General features: G+C 58.1%; 1 protein-coding gene across 2 annotated transcripts in view; it reads right to left on the bottom strand.

Moving 5' to 3' along the window:
• Nucleotides 1-502: 502 nt before the first annotated feature.
• The window catches only part of TNFRSF8 (TNF receptor superfamily member 8), a 35398-nt gene continuing 19733 nt past the window's right edge, over nt 503-16167 (bottom strand). The window contains exons 8-12 of one of the 2 annotated variants that reach the window (XM_020281684.2): nt 15997-16095; nt 15811-15864; nt 8768-8793; nt 6249-6444; nt 503-2574 (exon numbers count right to left, since the gene is read on the bottom strand). In XM_020281684.2, coding sequence (XP_020137273.2) covers nt 2330-2574; nt 6249-6444; nt 8768-8793; nt 15811-15864; nt 15997-16095 — 620 coding nt within the window. In that variant the 3' untranslated portion in view covers nt 503-2329. The remainder of the gene's footprint in view (nt 2575-6248; nt 6445-8767; nt 8794-15810; nt 15865-15996; nt 16096-16167) is intronic. The other variant, XM_075994103.1, reaches the window with a different exon arrangement.

The raw sequence follows: 16167 nt of genomic DNA, 5'->3' as shown, positions 1-16167 counted from the left end.
TTCTTTACAGCCGGGGAGTCACACACCGAGTAGCAGGGGCCATCTGCCCGCCTGGGTGGGAGAACAGCCACCAGCACTGGGCAGGGCAGGGTGAGACCCCCACCCCCGGGGCCAGGGCTGACCACACAGCAGCCGGTGGCTGGTTCAATAGCTGGGCTGGTGGTGAGGTCTGGGTGTGAGCTGGAGCCCTGCGGATGGGGTGGGCAGGGTCTGTCCACGGCCCTTGGTCTCCCCCACCCCACAGGGGGGCCACAGTGGAGGGGGGAGCCAGACTGTCTGCCTATGGTAGAAGCTGGCCCCTAAGTGCCCCTGAGCTGTGCCCAGGGTGGCAGGCACAGAAGGCCCACTTATACCCTCCGTCCTCTTCCCGCCTCCCAAGGCTCGGCCCTCACACCCATCTCGGAGACTCCCTTCCGCAGCTACGGGGCTGCTCTGCCCAGCCCAAAGGGCAGAAGGGCGCGGAGAGGCCCAGACGCCTTTCCTCAAACACCCGAAGGGAGCGTTGTGACAACAGTGGCTTTATTCTGAGCACCCCCAGGGGCAGGCCTTGGACCGGGAGCGCAGTGACAAGGAGGGAGAATTCCCCTTTGCAGCAGCGGGAGGGGCTGCGGGTAGCAGGCTCCGGTCCCCAGAAGCGGCCGATCCGTCCAGACTGGCGGCCCGGGTGTCCGGGGTGCGGCGGCAGCGGCAGACCCCTCTCCCCTCTGCCTACCCGGGGAGAGGCTCCCCCCACCCCCTGCTCAGATGTTCTAACATACTCTGCTTCAGTGACAGCTCCCTCGGCCTTACGATTTTTCATTTTTATGGGCTATTAAGGATTTTTAGAGGGTCAAAAGTTGTGTGAGGGCCACTGGGCGAGGGAGTGCAGTATTTTGTTAAAAGGTGTCAATATCCAGAGTCCAGGGTGCTGGCCGGCCGGCCGGGCAGGCGTGTGGCGTCCCGCACACCACATGGCCAAGGCTCTGGGGGGCACGAGGCTCTCGGCAAATGGCACCCGTCGCACTTAAACTTCCTCTGGCCAACGTCCAGGCTCTGCTGTAACCGCCTCTCGTAATGCCCCGGCCTCTCGAACTTTCCCCAAAACACCTTCGCACTTTCAGAAACTGCCCTCGTGATTCCTGACCGGCCCCAACTTCCTCTAGAGCTCTCGGCTCTGGAGTAAACAGCAGCTTTCCCGCCGGCTCCAGACGGTAAGTCCAGGAGTCTCCAGGCTGCGGCGGATGTGTCATCCCCACTTGTTTGTTTATGCAGCTGAAGGCCCCCGGGGAGGGGCCAGCGGACTGGATGTCAGCGCAGCTTCACTCCTTAGTGTGAAACGCAAAGCTCCTGAAATCCAGACTGAACCCCAGCACTCTTTTGTCTACCGCAGTCCAGAATAAGGGAGGGGTCTAGGGGGGACCTGGGGCTTCCTGACAGCCACTCCCGGTGGGCACAGAGCCGCAGGACCCAGGCCGGATCCAGGGTAGGTGCTTCTTCCATTTAGGAGACAGAGCAGGTGGTGCCACGGGGCAGTCAAAGACCCCAGGCAGGGCCCCAGGGCCCGTCTCCGTGTGGGGAGGGAGTCCCTGGCCGGGCGGGAGCACTGCAGCTGCTGGGGGGCTGCACACATCTGGGCCCCAAGAGGCCTCGTGGGGACATTCTGAGACGAGCGCATTGGTCCTGGGCCCTGTGGGGGCTATGGAACAGGGAAGGGGGCAGCGCCAGGAGGGTCTTGCTCAGCCCAGGCAAGGCTTGGGCCAGGCCGGGCCTCCCCCTGCACAGGGTGCCACGTGGCAGCCACGGCTGGGATTGTGCCAGCCGATGCTGCCCCCTCAAGTTCCCTTCTGACTCAGAAGAAACCACCAGTCCATGGCTCCGTGCCCACTGGGGCCACATTGACAGTAACTAGGGGCTGGTGGCATGCCAACAGGGCCTGCTGGGCATCACCTGTGGGGCTCAGGGAGAGAAGGGAGTAGGGGTACAGTCGGGGGCCTGGAGCCAGCCTGGCAGCCTCTCCCCCTCAGTGGGCCCTGGGCATGGTGGCCAGTGGCTGATGCCCAGGGCTCTGGGGCCAGTGCTGTTCTTAGCAGTGCCCCGTCCCTGCTGTCTGCCTGCTGCCCCAGCCAACATCGCCACTTGGCTGCGGTCCCTGTGGACTGTCTCTTCTGTACGAGCGCTGGATGCCCTGGGTCTGGGTCAGGGGCAGCTAAGCGGGGGAGGCAGGCAGAGACCACAGAACCCCTGCGTCGGTTCAGGCAGGTGTCTGCCCTCAAGCTCGGCGACACCGGTGCCGCCACCCTGGCCTTCCGAAGGACGCCCCACTGCCTCCCCGCCCCAGCCAGGCCAGGCCTCACTTCCCAGAGGCAGCCACGGGCGGGGGGTCCTCCTTCCCTTCCTCCTCCACTGAGAACATGACGTCCCCGCAGCTGCCCAGAGGCGGCTCTGTCTCCTGCTCCGGGTAGTGGGGAACGTGGTCCACTTCCAGTTCTTCCTCAAGCTCGGGCCCCGCCGGCCCCGCCAGGGCCTGGCCCTCGGGCAGCTCAGCCTTCACGGTCCCCACGATCACGGTGTCGGCCTTCATGATGTAGATTTTCTCTGCAAGGCAAAAGGGTTGTGAGGTGAGCGGATCACAGCCCCGGCCAGCGGGGAGCAAGAAGCCAGATGAGGGGCCCAGGCCCGGTTCCGCCACTCCTGCTGGGTGACTTCAGGCAGATGACACGGCCCCTCTGATGCACGGCAAGCCTCGCCGACCTCACGGGTGTCCTGTGGCCCAGAGGACATACGACAGCCAGGAGCCGCGCCTTGAAGGGTTAAAAACAGCCGCTCGGTACTGGAGGCGGCTGCCCAGGACTCTCTCGGGCCTTCTTCCAGGAGGGTAAGGAAGAAGAGGACATGGCTGGGGAGAGAGCAATCCGTGAGAGGAGACAGGCAGGGGTGTCGCCAACGAGATCACCTGTGGACACAGGTGGAGCTGAGCGCGTGCCAGGCACTTCCAACTCATGGCTCCCCAATCCTCGGCATTCAGCGCCCCCATTTGACAGACAAGAACCTGCAGCTCAGAGGAGAGGTCAAATGATCTGCCCAAGGTCAACACAGGAGAAATCCCAACAGGAACACCCAGCCTAGCTGCCTTCCTGCTCCCATCCATGTGCCTAAAGCAGAAACCTGGGGTGACCAACTTGTCCCAGTCTGGCCGGGACGTTCCTGGGTTTGGTGCTGGAAGTCCCAAGTCCTGCGAGACCCCGTCAGCCCAGGCAAACCCAGCCAGCTGGTCACATCCTACAGAAACCTCAGCCCCGTCCATAAGCGACAGCAGCTGCCAATTCAAACAGCCTTGCGTGGGGCTGTGTACTTCAGGGTGCATGGCTCAGAGCCGGCCTCCGCCTGTGGCCTGCACGGCTGTGCCCGAGAGCACGTAGTAGGTGCCGGGTAGATCTCACTGGGACAGATGGCCGAGCCCAGCCCACTAGAGGCACAATCCCTTGTGGTCCTCACCACAGTCCGATGTGGGGGTTTCTGGTGTGGCCTTCTGACCGAGGGGGACCTGGTGGCCCAGGGGAGTGACGTGGTTGAGAAGCTGGGAGAGGGGAAGCCCGGGCTCGGCCCGACAGCTGACTCCGTCCCCCAGCCGGCCCGGACTCAGAGCAGGGCCAGCCCCCCGCTGCCCCGCCCGGGGATCTGAGGGTGAGTGGCCAATCTCAAGAGTGAACTTGAGACCTGGGGTGGGGCCGGGGCTCAGGGACCCTTGCCTCTCTGGGTAACCTGGTTATACTCCTCAGATTCAGGAACCCTAAAAAGATTCTTGAGGGCTCCTGTACCCTCAACCCCAATGCATAATGCCAGTTCTTCTCTTTTGGTTTTGAAGACTCCCAGGAAACAGAGAAGTGTTCAAAATAGCAGCAAGAACTAGAGGGAAGGCCAAAGCAGTGGGCATTGTGGGCTGGGTGCCCCCCAGACCCTAAAACAGAGAGCAGGGCCTCGGGCCTCACCCCACGCCTCCATCAAGGCCTGCAGCAACCTCGACCAGAGGAGCCGGGCAAAAGATGGGGACCACGGGTGGTGAGACAGGGGACCTCTGGAGGGGAGAGAAGGCTCCAAGGGGGACAGACAGGAGCGATGAGAGGCGGGTGGAGTAGGGTGGGAGGGAATCGGGGTGGGCTTGTCTAAGCAGAAGCAGCCCAAGCCTCACCCCGCCCCAGAGCTCCAGAATCCAGAGAATTTGTCTTGTTGGGGGCTGGGGTGGGGAAAGGGGCTCCCCTGCCTGGTGCTCAGTGGGGAGGGATGAAGCTCAGGCCTGAGTCTGGTCCCTCTTGGGAACTGGACGGCAGGGAGGATGCTGGTCTGGGGCGGTATTAGGCAGACAAGGGGGTCACCCGTGTCTTGGGTGTCCTAGAGAATCTCCACAGCGTCCCCTCCCCATCCCACTCACCAGCCAGGCTTGGAGGCCAAGCGGGGAAGGCTGCCCGCCCCAGCGCAGTGGCCCTGGAGCCCAGGACCTCCTCCACCCTCCCCCCCACCCCCCAAGCCCCACCCCGGAATTCCAGGCACTGCACTCAGCATGGACGCAAATGGTCCGATTAGGACTTCTTAGGAAATTTCAAGAAGGCTTTGGCAGTATTTCCCAAACTACATACTTTTCAGATAAAACGTACTGAATGCTACAATTCCAAGTTTCAATTTGTCACAGAAGACTCTGCCCTAAAGAGTTCTAACCACCAGCGTCTGCCATAGAAATTCGACTATTACATTTGCCTCTTTGGTATTACCCGAGTGCCAGTCACCCTTCCAGAGAGGACAGAGACGGGGCCCACCGAGACCCTGCACCCAGGGAGCTCACAGCCAGGTGGATGTGGGGGGGAGGCTGTGACCACAGTCACACTGCTGGTGCCCAGGGCACTGAGAGGGGCAGGCCGGGGTCTCGGGGAGCACAGCAGAGGGGCATCTGGCCTAATCAGGAGATTGGAGAGAGCATGGAAGGCTTCCTGGAGGAGGAGTCGGCAAATAAGCAGCATCCCCCAAGACATTAGGCATTAACTGGATTCAAAGAGGTGGAGTTGGCTGTTCTAGGTGAGGAAGCAGCTCCTGCTGAGACTGAGGAGTAAGAGGGACCCGTCCACTCGTCCACTCGGGAGACTGCCATGAAGAGGGAGGGGCAGACTGTGGGGTTGGGAGGCAGGTGAGTCTGGTGGGGGGAGCCAGCATGTGAGCAGCCTTGAATGCCGGGATGAGAATGCTGGAATTCATCCCGAAGGTAATGGGAACTACTGGAGGGTTTTATGCAGGGGTGTGGGCAGGTATATATTTGGGGGGAAACTCCGGTTGTGCCACAGTGGAGAGAAGCAAGAGAGGAGGCAGGGAGACCCTGGGAGGCCAAAGCAGAATGTCTGTCCACTCTGGAGGGCAGCTGCAGCTGGGAAGTGCCGGGCACCTGGCCCCATGTGGCCTCTGTGCTTCCGCAGGGGCCAGGTGGTGGTGCCGGCAAACCAAGGGCTTCAGTGCCCAGCAGACATGGGGGCGAGTCCCAGCCGTGCCACTTAGCCAGGTGACAGGGAAAGTCATCTCACCCCTCCGAGCCGCAGCTTCCCCAGTGGTAAAACGGGGAGAAATACACCATCCTCAGGAGTGACAGCCAGGCACAGGGCTCATGCTTGAAACCCCAGCACTTTGGGAGGCTTAGGTGGGAGGATTGTTTGAGGCCAGGAGTTCAAGACCAGCCTGGGCAACATAGCAAGACCTTATCTCTGCAAAATATTAAAAAATTAGCTGGGCGTGGTGGCTCACGCCTGTGGTCCCAGCTACTGGGGAGGCTGAGGCGGGAGGATCCCTCGAGCCCAGAAGCTCAAGGCTGCAGTGAGCTGTGATTGCACCACTGCACTCCAGCCTGACAGAGTGAGACCTTGTCTCTTAAAAAAAATAAAAGTGGTATGACAATGAGAGATGACATCTGCACGGTGCCTGGAATGCCCCAGCCAGGGGGCAGGTCCTAGTGTCACTGCACGTCTTCCACCTGCCTGTGTTGGGGGTGGGGTGGGGTGCACATTTTACTTTAATGACGGCAGGCACTGCGCTGGGCATCTCTCGGGCGCTGTTTCCTGAGCTCTCTCGTGGCCCCATGAAGCAAACAGCCGGCTGCCCCTGTCGCACGGACAGGTCCGTGTAGGCACAGCAAGGTGCGGGGGAGCATCCACGCCGCCCCCTTGCTGGGCCGCCCAGCCCCGGAGTCCCCCCTCTCCTGGCCACACCAGGACCCCCCAGACAGGCCGACTCACCGATCCTGTTGTTGGTGTGCTCCGTGGACACCCGGGGTTCAGGCAGGTCCCTGGGGGACGAGGAGCCCCCGGGCGGGCTGGCATCCAGCAGCGGCAGGCTGTCTAGGCAGCAGGCTGTCCCCACGCCTCGGCAGGTCTCCACGGGCGGGGGGCTTGTTAACTCCGGCCGTGTCACCAACACGTCCCTCCTCGGCTGCTGCGGAAAGGGAACGGGAGCTGATGCGGGGCCCCAACCTGCCCACAGCCACGAAACCAACCGGGAGGCGCCCTCATCTTCATCGCTACACACCCCACTGAGTCTCCCTCCTGCTTTAAAACGGCCTCGAGCTGCCTCTGGGCTTGGGGCCTTGACAGCTGGGACACCTGTGATAAAGGTAACAGTCAGCCACTCACAGTGCGTGGCCCCGATCCTAACACATGGTCAGTGACTCACAGCGCATGACCCCGATCCTAACACATGGTCAGCCACTTACAGCACGTGGCCCCGATCCTAACACATGGTCAGCCACTCACAGCACGTGGCCCCGATCCTAACACATGGTCAGCGACTCACAGCGCGTGACCCCGATCCTAACACATGGTCAGCCACTCACAGCACGTGGCCCCGATCCTAACACATGGTCAGCGACTCACAGCGCGTGACCCCGATCCTAACACATGGTCAGCCACTCACAGCGCGTGGCCCCGATCCTAACACATGGTCAGCGACTCACAGCACATGGCCCCGATCCTAACACATGGTCAGCCACTCACAGCGCGTGGCCCCAATCCTAACACATGGTCAGCCACTCACAGTGCGTGGCCCCGATCCTAACACATGGTCAGCCACTCACAGTGCGTGGCCCCGATCCTAACACATGGTCAGCCACTCACAGTGCGTGGCCCCGATCCTAACACATGGTCAGCCACTCACAGTGCGTGGCCCCGATCCTAACACATGGTCAGCCACTCACAGCGCGTGGCCCCGATCCTAACACATGGTCAGCCACTCACAGTGCATGGCCCCGATCCTAACCTATGGGCATGCTGTTAATCCGCACAACACCCTATGACGTGGAAAGACTGCAGCCTCCCATTTTACAGATGAGGAAGCCAAGGCACAGAGGAGCTTCACTCACCCAGGGCTACACAGTTTGTAAGCACCTGAGCCAGGATTTGAACTCTGGTATCTCCCTCTATAATCCATGCTCCTAAGCACCTACGTCTGAAAGTGACAGCCCCAGGCCCACTGCCTCTAAGCGCTCCCACCTTCACCTCCCCAGATTCAAATAAAAGATTAAAGACAAGGATAAAGATAACAGGGGAAAGATTAAAATCTTTATGTAACCACAGCACCACCTGTACTGAGTTCTTGCCAAAATAGTCAACCTGAATCTTATCCTGAGGAAACAACCGTGTCCAGACTGTGGGACGTTTTTTGAGACAACTCGCCTAGATTCCTAAAAAGACCAAAATTTGGCAGAAGGAATAGGGGGAGGGAGACAGGACGACTGTTCTAGATTAAAAGAGACTTGACAACTAAATGCAAGGTGTGTTCCTTGGTTGAATCCTGGAGTTAAATTTGTTTAAAAAAACAAAACCCTGGGCCGGGCGCGGTGGCTCACGCCTGTAATCCTACCTCTTGGGAGGCCGAGGCGGGCGGATTGCTCGAGGTCAGGAGTTCAAAACCAGCCTGAGCAAGAGTGAGACCCCGTCTCTACTATAAATAGAAAGAAATTAATTGGCCAACTGATATATATATATATAAAATTAGCCGGGCATGGTGGCGCATGCCTGTAGTCCCAGCTACTCGGGAGGCTGAGGCAGGAGGATCGCTTGAGCCCAGGAGTTTGAGGTTGCTGTGAGCCAGGCTGACGCCACGGCACTCACTCTAGCCTGGGCAACAAAGTGAGACTCTGTCTCAAAAAAAAAAAAAAAACCAACCCTGTAGAGGTCATTATTGGGACAATAACAGAAGTAATTTTAACGTGGACTTTTTATGGTCGTGTCTATTACGTTTCTTGGACATGACGGGCACATTGTGACTGTACAGAAACACGTTCTTGTTCCTAGGAAACCCGTGTTGAAGTGCTCAGGGTGCAGCCTTCTGATGTCTGTCACCCGGCTCCGAGGACACAACTCTTGGAGAAGCAAAGGAGGAGAGAGGGAAAGGAACCAGCCTCTGCTCCAGACCAGACCTGGTGCCCCAGAGTGGCCAAAACCAAATCCACCCCCCCAGGCCTTCTGGAAAGCCCCAGCGGGCTGAGCCAGGAGCCGCAGGCTGCGGTGGGGGTGGGGCTCCCCATTCCTGGCCGAGAGCTGGCTCAGGCCCGGGGTGAGGCGCCAGCGCTCAGAGCTCAGAGCGCCCTGCAGTGGGGCACACACAGCCTGAACCCGCGAGGGCGGCCTGCCCCTGGGCACCGTGGGAAGGGAGCGGTCCTTCCCCTTCCCCGGGAAGCTCTCAGAGCCACAGATCTGCCGGGGAAGGGTCGGATTTAGGGGCACGAGGCTGACGTGCAGGCAAGGGAGGGGGGACTTACCGCTGGGCTCCTCCTGGGTCTGGAATCTGCAAAAAGCAACAGAGCGGTTACTTTACCAAGGGAGAGTCCAGCAGCTCCCTGCCCAGCCCCACCCCACCTTCGGGGAGGTGGCTCCCCTGGATCTCAGGTGGCGCTGAGCTCCCGCCCAGGGCTCAGGTCCTCCCTCAGCCTGGAGGACCGTGGACGGGTTTCAGAGTCAGCACCCACCCCCAGGCCGGGGCACAGGGGCTCACTTCCGGATGCTCACTTCTCCAGGGGCCGTTGGAGAAGCTGGGACCACCTGTCTCCCCTGGCCACTCTCATTCTGAGAGACTAAGCCAATGAGTACCCTGCAACCCACCCACCCCCACCCCCAAGGATTGGTTCAGGAGAAGAACATGCCCCGCCCTGAGCCCAGGAGGCTTCCTCGGGTCAGAGGTCAGTCTGGGGCCACCACCTTGCAACCTCCAGATGGTGGAGAGCCCAGGACTCCCCGGAGCACCACGCAAAACCCACATGGAGGAGCTCAAGGCAGGTGACAGAGAGAAGAGGAGGGATCCTGAGGATGGTATCCGAATGCTGACTTGGACATGCCGGAAGCCAGTCTACCGTGGAGCCCTTTTGGCTCCAGCCTGTCTGAGCTTGGTTTTCTCTTCCACGTGCCTGAAAGTGCCCAGGCAGCAGCCTCTGAGGAAGACAACTGCTCTCGAGTCACCTCACTTCCTTTAACCCCATCCTTTTGTGGACTCGGGAGGTGCTGATGCAATGATTTTTAAGGCACAACCTTTATCTTCTCTTCGAAAACCCCTACCCTCCACTGCATTGTTCTCTCATATTAAACAGGGGCCAGGCCATGGCCAAACGCATATTGACATCTACCCATGGCTCGTTGGCCATCTGAGAAAGGGACAAGGGCACTCGGGCACCTAGTCTGCCCTAGGGCAAGTCAGCTCCCTCGAAGACCGTGCTCTGGGGATGCCCAGCCTCTGACGACTCCCAAGGACACCGAGGCCTGGGATATGTTGTCGTTAGTTGCCTACCTGGCTAGGCAAATCCGCAGCCAGAATGCCAGTATGCCAGCCACGCCACCCCCCGAACACACCCCTGCTCTAGGCAGCTCTGGGGGCCGTCACGCCTGAGTCCTGGCCGATACACTCACGGGCAGGCGATCGACAAATAAGATAAATGCAAGGAAGACTGGCATGGCAGTTCGAACGTGCTGCGTGGACACTAGGCTGGTTTGAGAAACACCCTCGGGTATCTTTTAAAAGACCAGCAGCAGATAGAAAGTGTCTGAGGGGAAAGGACCAGAACGATGCCCGAAAGAAGCTCGTGTGCGCGATGACACGACTGGGACCCAAGCTGACATATGTGCCGAGCTTACTTATCCTGTAACTGCTGTCCCCGGGAGGTCACAGCTCGTTCCTGTGAGCCAGCCACCGTCCACTGCCTAAGCCACCACCTTGAGAAATGCCCTTTGACCTGAGCCACATTCTTTTAAACAATGTCAGTGAAGTCAAATCGTGTGGCCCTTCCAGAGTGACTTTGAGTTCTGCAAACAGTCGGCTGTTATTGGGTGCCAAGTCATTGGGGTGGCCAAGAAAAAAAAAGGGGGGGGGTTGACAAAGAAACAAGACAAAGTAGATAAAAATGATAAAACTCGGTCTTGAGAGGACGTGGGGGAACAGGACCACGGAGCTGCGCCCGTCCTGTGAGTGGTCTCCATTTTTCTAAAGAGCTGTCTGGTGATGAAAACCTCACACCCTTCTCTGGGGAACACACCCTCAGGAAATAACCCCAAAGAAAGCAAAACAGCTGTGCACCGCAGGGGTGTTTATAATAACCTAAAACTTGAAAACAAGCCAGATGCCAAACAATGAGGCATTAGCCGTTCTGGCGCGGGGCTTCCGGAACAGCGGGAACTGGCACATTCCTTCCCTTCTCCCAGCCCGAGTCCTCTCGTCCCGAACGTGGGAGGGATCCCACTCCCGGGGGGCTGTGAGGATTAAGTGAGACCTCGAAAGCGAGGTGCCCAGTGACAGATCATGTTGAGAGCAGGTGCCTTTCATCCGACGTGATGAGAATGGCACCTCACCTCTGTGGTCCCCAAAACCACAACCCCAGCCTGATCGTGAGGAGGACATCAGACAGGTCCCAGAAGGGGGGACACCCTGCAAAATACCTGATCAATACCCCTTAGTCCAGGCCGGGTGCGGTGGCTCACACCTGTAATCCTAGCACTCTGGGAGGCCGAGGAGGGAGGATCGCTCAAGGTCAGGAGTTCCAAACAAGCCTGAGCAAGAGCGAGACCCCGTCTCTACTATAAATAGAAAGAAATTAATTGGCCAACTAAAAATATATATAGAAAAAATTAGCTGGGGCATGGTGGTGCATGCCTGTAGTCCCAGCTACTCGGGAGGCTGAGGCAGGAGGATTGCTTGAGCCCAGGAGTTTGAGGTTGCTGTGAGCGAGGCTGACGCCACGGCACTCACTCTAGCCGGGGCAAGAGAGTGAGACTCTGTCTCAAAAAAAATTAAAAAAAAAAAAAAAAACTCCTTAGTCCAGGCCATCAAGAACAAGGTCTGAGAAACCGGCCGGGGCCAGAGGAGCCACAAGAGCCGTGCTGAGTGCAGGCAACGTGGGGCTCCGGGTGGCCCCTGCAACCTTAGGTAAACCGAGTAAATGAGAATAACATGCGGGCTTTAGCTAACAACAGCGTGTCCGGACTAGTCCATTTATCTCGGCAAATGTGCCATGCTAACGTGAGATGTTTATAAGAAAAGAAACTAGGCGTGGGATATATGGGAACTTCTGTACCATCACCTCAAATCTTCTGTAAATCTAAAACTGCTCTAAAAAATGAAATCTACTTAGAATTTCTAAAAGTCTAAATATTACAAGAGAGGAGGTGCCGGGACGCTTGTCTAGCACACAGCAGGCCCCGGAGAGCCTGGAATGTGAACACGGCTCGGTGCTCTCATCACACGGAAAAAACCAGCATGACTGTCGGAAGCAAGTGCAACGTAACGTGAAGGTAAAAAGGCGGAAACCAAGAGGCTCTGACATCTGCCTACAGCCATGTCACAACTCATGAGTGCTTTGATTAAGACCCAAAACAAATCTTGCAAAGGGCAAAGATCAGATTTCGTAAGTGCTTTTCCCTTAAAAATGTTGCTTCAGTCTGCTGTCCTGATTTATTGGTGTTCTTGCTTTTGGAGATAACTACCATCTTCTCGTAAACCCATCTGGCACCCAGGACAGGAGTCCAGGAACGCGCCGGGCAGCGGCGGTTCCCCAGGGACAAGCGCATGGTACCCCAGGATGCTCGGAAGCGGCACTCGAGGAGTGCGAGAGTTCTGCCGCAGGATTTAAAGCTCTTGGTCTCTTCCATCCTCGCTGTTCTCCCCTTTCAGTCCCGTCCCCTCCTCTCTGGCCCCTGATCCCCCGAGGCTGTGAGCAGCAGAGCAGGCCCAAGGAAGGAGTTTGGCACAGAGGTTCAGCCAGGCTTTGGCAACAGGCAGCCCCAGATTCAAACCCCGGGCTCCCTGCAGAGATGAGATTCCGGGGCTGGGGCAGAAGAGGCAAGATAAGCCGGGAACATCTTAGAACAAGGAAGTGCTCAGAGCACAGAAGGATGAGGACATGTCACAAGGAGACAGGAGCCAGCTTGAAGGGGCTCTCCCCGGCCTAATCTGGGCCCATCCGAGCATCGAAATAGATAACGATGCTAACAGATTACAACCCATGGAACAAAATACGAATCCATGAGCCCATAAAGGTCTAAGTGAAGGAAACGAAAGTCTGATGAAGAACGGGTTGTTGATAGCCTCAAAGTACCTGCCTTCAGAAGGCTTAGTAATTCCCAAGGAGAAACGAAGGACCTCGCGGCGCAGGGGCCTGGCAGGCGTCCCCTATCATGCAAGGGCTCAAAGTGCACAGCACCAGCAAGGGGACGAGCCGAAACGCGGCAGGACACCCTGGAAAGGGCCTAGCGTCACTTCTGGGATCTTCCAGCCAAAGATGCACGCCCAGAGTCCACTCGGGAGGAAACACCAGTCAAACCGCAGGTGAAGGGCATCCACGGGGTCACCGCCCGCACTCTCCCCAGTGCCGGTCAAGGCAAGGACCGGGGAACGGACCCAGACTGAGGGAGCCTCAAGGAACCGGACAGCCAAATGCAACTCGCACCTCTGAACTGGACTCTTCTGCTCCAAAGCACGCTGCTGGGACAAGTAACTTGACCAGGATTCATCGGTGGTGACGTATCGATGTGAATTTCCTCATTCTGATGATTTTACTATGTACGCCCTTGTTTGTACGAAACACACACTAAAATATTCGGGGGTGATGAGGCGTCGGGTCAGTAAGTTAACCCTCAAATCGTTCAGCACAAAATGAGTTCTTTGTACTACACTTGCAACTTTTCTGTAAATTTGAAAGTGTTTCAAAACAAAAAAAGAATTTCTTCCAACCTCAATCTGCCTGAAATGACAGATAATGACTCAGGTGCCCATTAAAATGAAGGACTAAAAGAATTTCAGACCAGTGGTTCTCAACCAGGAGTAGTTTCCCCCAGGGGCCATGTGACAATGTCTGGAGACACATTTGCTGGTCACAGCTGGGGGCATGACAGGCACCTGGGAGGCTGCTGCACACCCACGAAGCCCGGGACAGCCCCCCGCGGCGAGGAATGGTCCGTGCCCAAACGTCAGCAGTGCCGAGGCCGAAAATCTCAGCAAGAACAAGGTTCTAGTCCGACTGAGCACGTGGTCTTAAGCAAGTTACTTCACCTTCCTGAGCCTCAGGCTGCCCATCTGTGAGATGGGGCCATACATAGCAGCAGGCACCTCACAGGCTGCAGGAAGAGTAAAATGAGATGACGTATGCGCTTCGCAGGTGCCTCTCTCCAGGGACACATGCAGGAAAAGTCAGATCGTTTGCAGAGCCGGCTGGTGAGCGTCTGACCGCTCTGCACAGAAGGTCACAGGCCGCTGGTGCACTCGCTGCTCAGCGAACCAAGCACTCCCCCGCCCCAGATCCCGGATGCAGGGGCGCACGTTCCCGCCCCGCTCTCCTGTAGCCCCTCTGAGCATCCGCGCTAGTCGGAAAGCTCGGGGGAGTTAGGGCAGTTTCTGTGCCTAGCACAGAGCCTGCACCAGGCAGGTGCTCTATAAAGGTGATTTGAATCGATGAGTGAGTGAGTGAATGAATGAATGCTCCTTCACTCCTTCACCACCCACTGCTCCAGAGGGAAGCAGGGCCTCCACCCTGCTCAGTCCGTTCCCACCCTGTGCCCTGCGAGCCTGCTTGTCCTGGCTTCACCTGCCTTCCTGCTGGGCCTGGAAACCCAGACCCTGGTGCCAGAGGCCAGCGGGCCAGAGTGGCCGGAGACAGGAAGTCCACCACTGAGTCTCAGGGCTTGGTCCTCGTAGATTTGGCTTCTTAAGGAAAGGTGCTTCTTTTCTTTTCTTTTTCTTTCTTTCTTTCTTTCTTTCTTTCTTTCTTTCTTTCTTTCTTTCTTTCTTTCTTTCTTTCTTTCTTGTAACAAAACTGTTTTCACAAAGGTTTGAAGAAAAAAAATAAACTGACAGCAACGGAAATTCTAATACTAGAAAAATGTCAAGAAAGCAAATGCCGGTTTCAATGAGGCACTGAGCCTGACAGCTCATGGAAACAGGCTTGAAACTATCAAAACACAAAAACCCCCCTTGCAAAGGGAACACAAGTGCTTGCTTGTGAAACTCATCAAATTCAAAACATGCCTCAGTGTTTTTGTGCCCAAGCCAACAGTCAGCCCACTGCGGGGCTCTGCAAGGGTCCTGGGGGGATCGGGGGACGGGGACAACAAGCCCGGCCTCAGGCTGGCCACCGGGCTCTCGGGCAGGCACTGGGGTGGTGGACAGAGCTGGGCAGGAAGGAAGAGGGCAGGGCTGAGCCCTCTACAGAGAGAACCCGCAGTGGGGCAAATGCCCGAGCACCAGCACTGCAGCCTGGCTGTGCTGCTCACAGGCTGTGTGGCCCTGGGCCAGTCACCTGCCCTTCTGAGCCTTGTCTCCTCCCTGTGGAATGAAAATCAGCACTGTAGGGGGCGCGAGACCCTCTGAGGGAGGCGCCTTGCAAACCAGAAAGGGAGGCTCAGACACCCACCCTGCCGGGACCCAGCAGGCAGTGGGTGCCCAGTTGACGCTGTGGAGCGCGGAGGAAGACCTTGGCCTGCCTCGAAGGGCGAGAGAAGGCACTTAGCACAGGATGGCTGTGCACATCACCCCCCTTCCCCCCCACCCCCGCCAGGGGAGCACTAGAAGAGCCCCCTGCTGAGACAGGCAGGGTGGTCACAAGGACTCTGGAGGGCTGCCTGGGAGAGCTGGCCTGGAGGCCGCACAAGGATCACAGCAAGGACCCAGGAGTCCTGGTGAAGACAAAGGCCCCAGACACAGGGTGGCCCGTCAAACAGCAGGCACTGACCTCGGGCAGCCACGCCACGTGGGGCTTAGCGGCCTGACCTTGATGAATCCACGGGCCAAGCCTCTGAAGTACGTTCCACCGTCCTCATTTTCCAGATGAAGAAACTGAGGCACAGGGGATTAGGTGACTTGCCCAGGGTCATGTGGCTTGTTAAGTGGCAGAACCAGGACTCCAGCCCTGTGACCCTGCTCTCCTGACCATGTGCCCTTCATACCGCTGGCCTGACTTGCCAGGAGATAGAACAGGGGAGGGGGGAAGAGGGAGGAGAAGGAGAAAGGGAAGGGAGGGAGGGAGAAGAGAGGAAAGGAGGGTGCTCAGGATGCCCCCCGGGGGGTGCTACGGGGAAAGCATGCAAGACAAGAAGGGTTTCTAAACTTTCGCGCCAGCGCTCTAGCCAGGCACTGTCAGGGCAAGTCACAGTTCTCACTGCATTATGTCCCCACTCCAGAGGAGGCTGGGGAGGAGGAGCCGCTTGTAGGAAGCCCAACGGAGGGAGCCCCGAGGCTGGGCTAGGAGAAGTCAAGTCTGCTGAGCCCAAGCCTGGGCCCGGAGCCGTGTGTGCCCACCTGGCTTTCCCCTTCGGACTGCTGGACACTCACCCACGGACTCCAGCTTGGGCCGGAAGGTCTGGACTGGGTAGCACAGGTGGAGCTCTGAAATGACACCAGGACCAGGGCTGGAGATGCCAGCCTCAGAGAGCAGGGGCAGGTAGGGGAGGGACCCAGGCCAGCCCCTCAGAGAGCAACCCATCTCCCACCCAAGGCCCCAAGGACACATGCACTCACTCTGCCGAATCTGCTTCCTGCAGGCCCTCCATCGGCACAGGAGGAAGATGCTAGAGCCAACCACCACCGCCAGCACCACGGTCACCCAAAGTACTGGTCCTGAAACACACAGGTGCCCTTCACTCTTTGCCCCGCTGCAACCACACAGGACAGCCCTAGCCCCAGACTACT

The sequence above is a fragment of the Microcebus murinus genome, chromosome 2 (genome assembly GCF_040939455.1).
Source record: "Microcebus murinus isolate Inina chromosome 2, M.murinus_Inina_mat1.0, whole genome shotgun sequence".
Lineage (NCBI taxonomy): Eukaryota > Metazoa > Chordata > Mammalia > Primates > Cheirogaleidae > Microcebus > Microcebus murinus.
The sequence above is the reverse complement of the archived record's forward strand: the minus strand, read 5'-3'. Positions and strand labels throughout refer to the sequence as shown.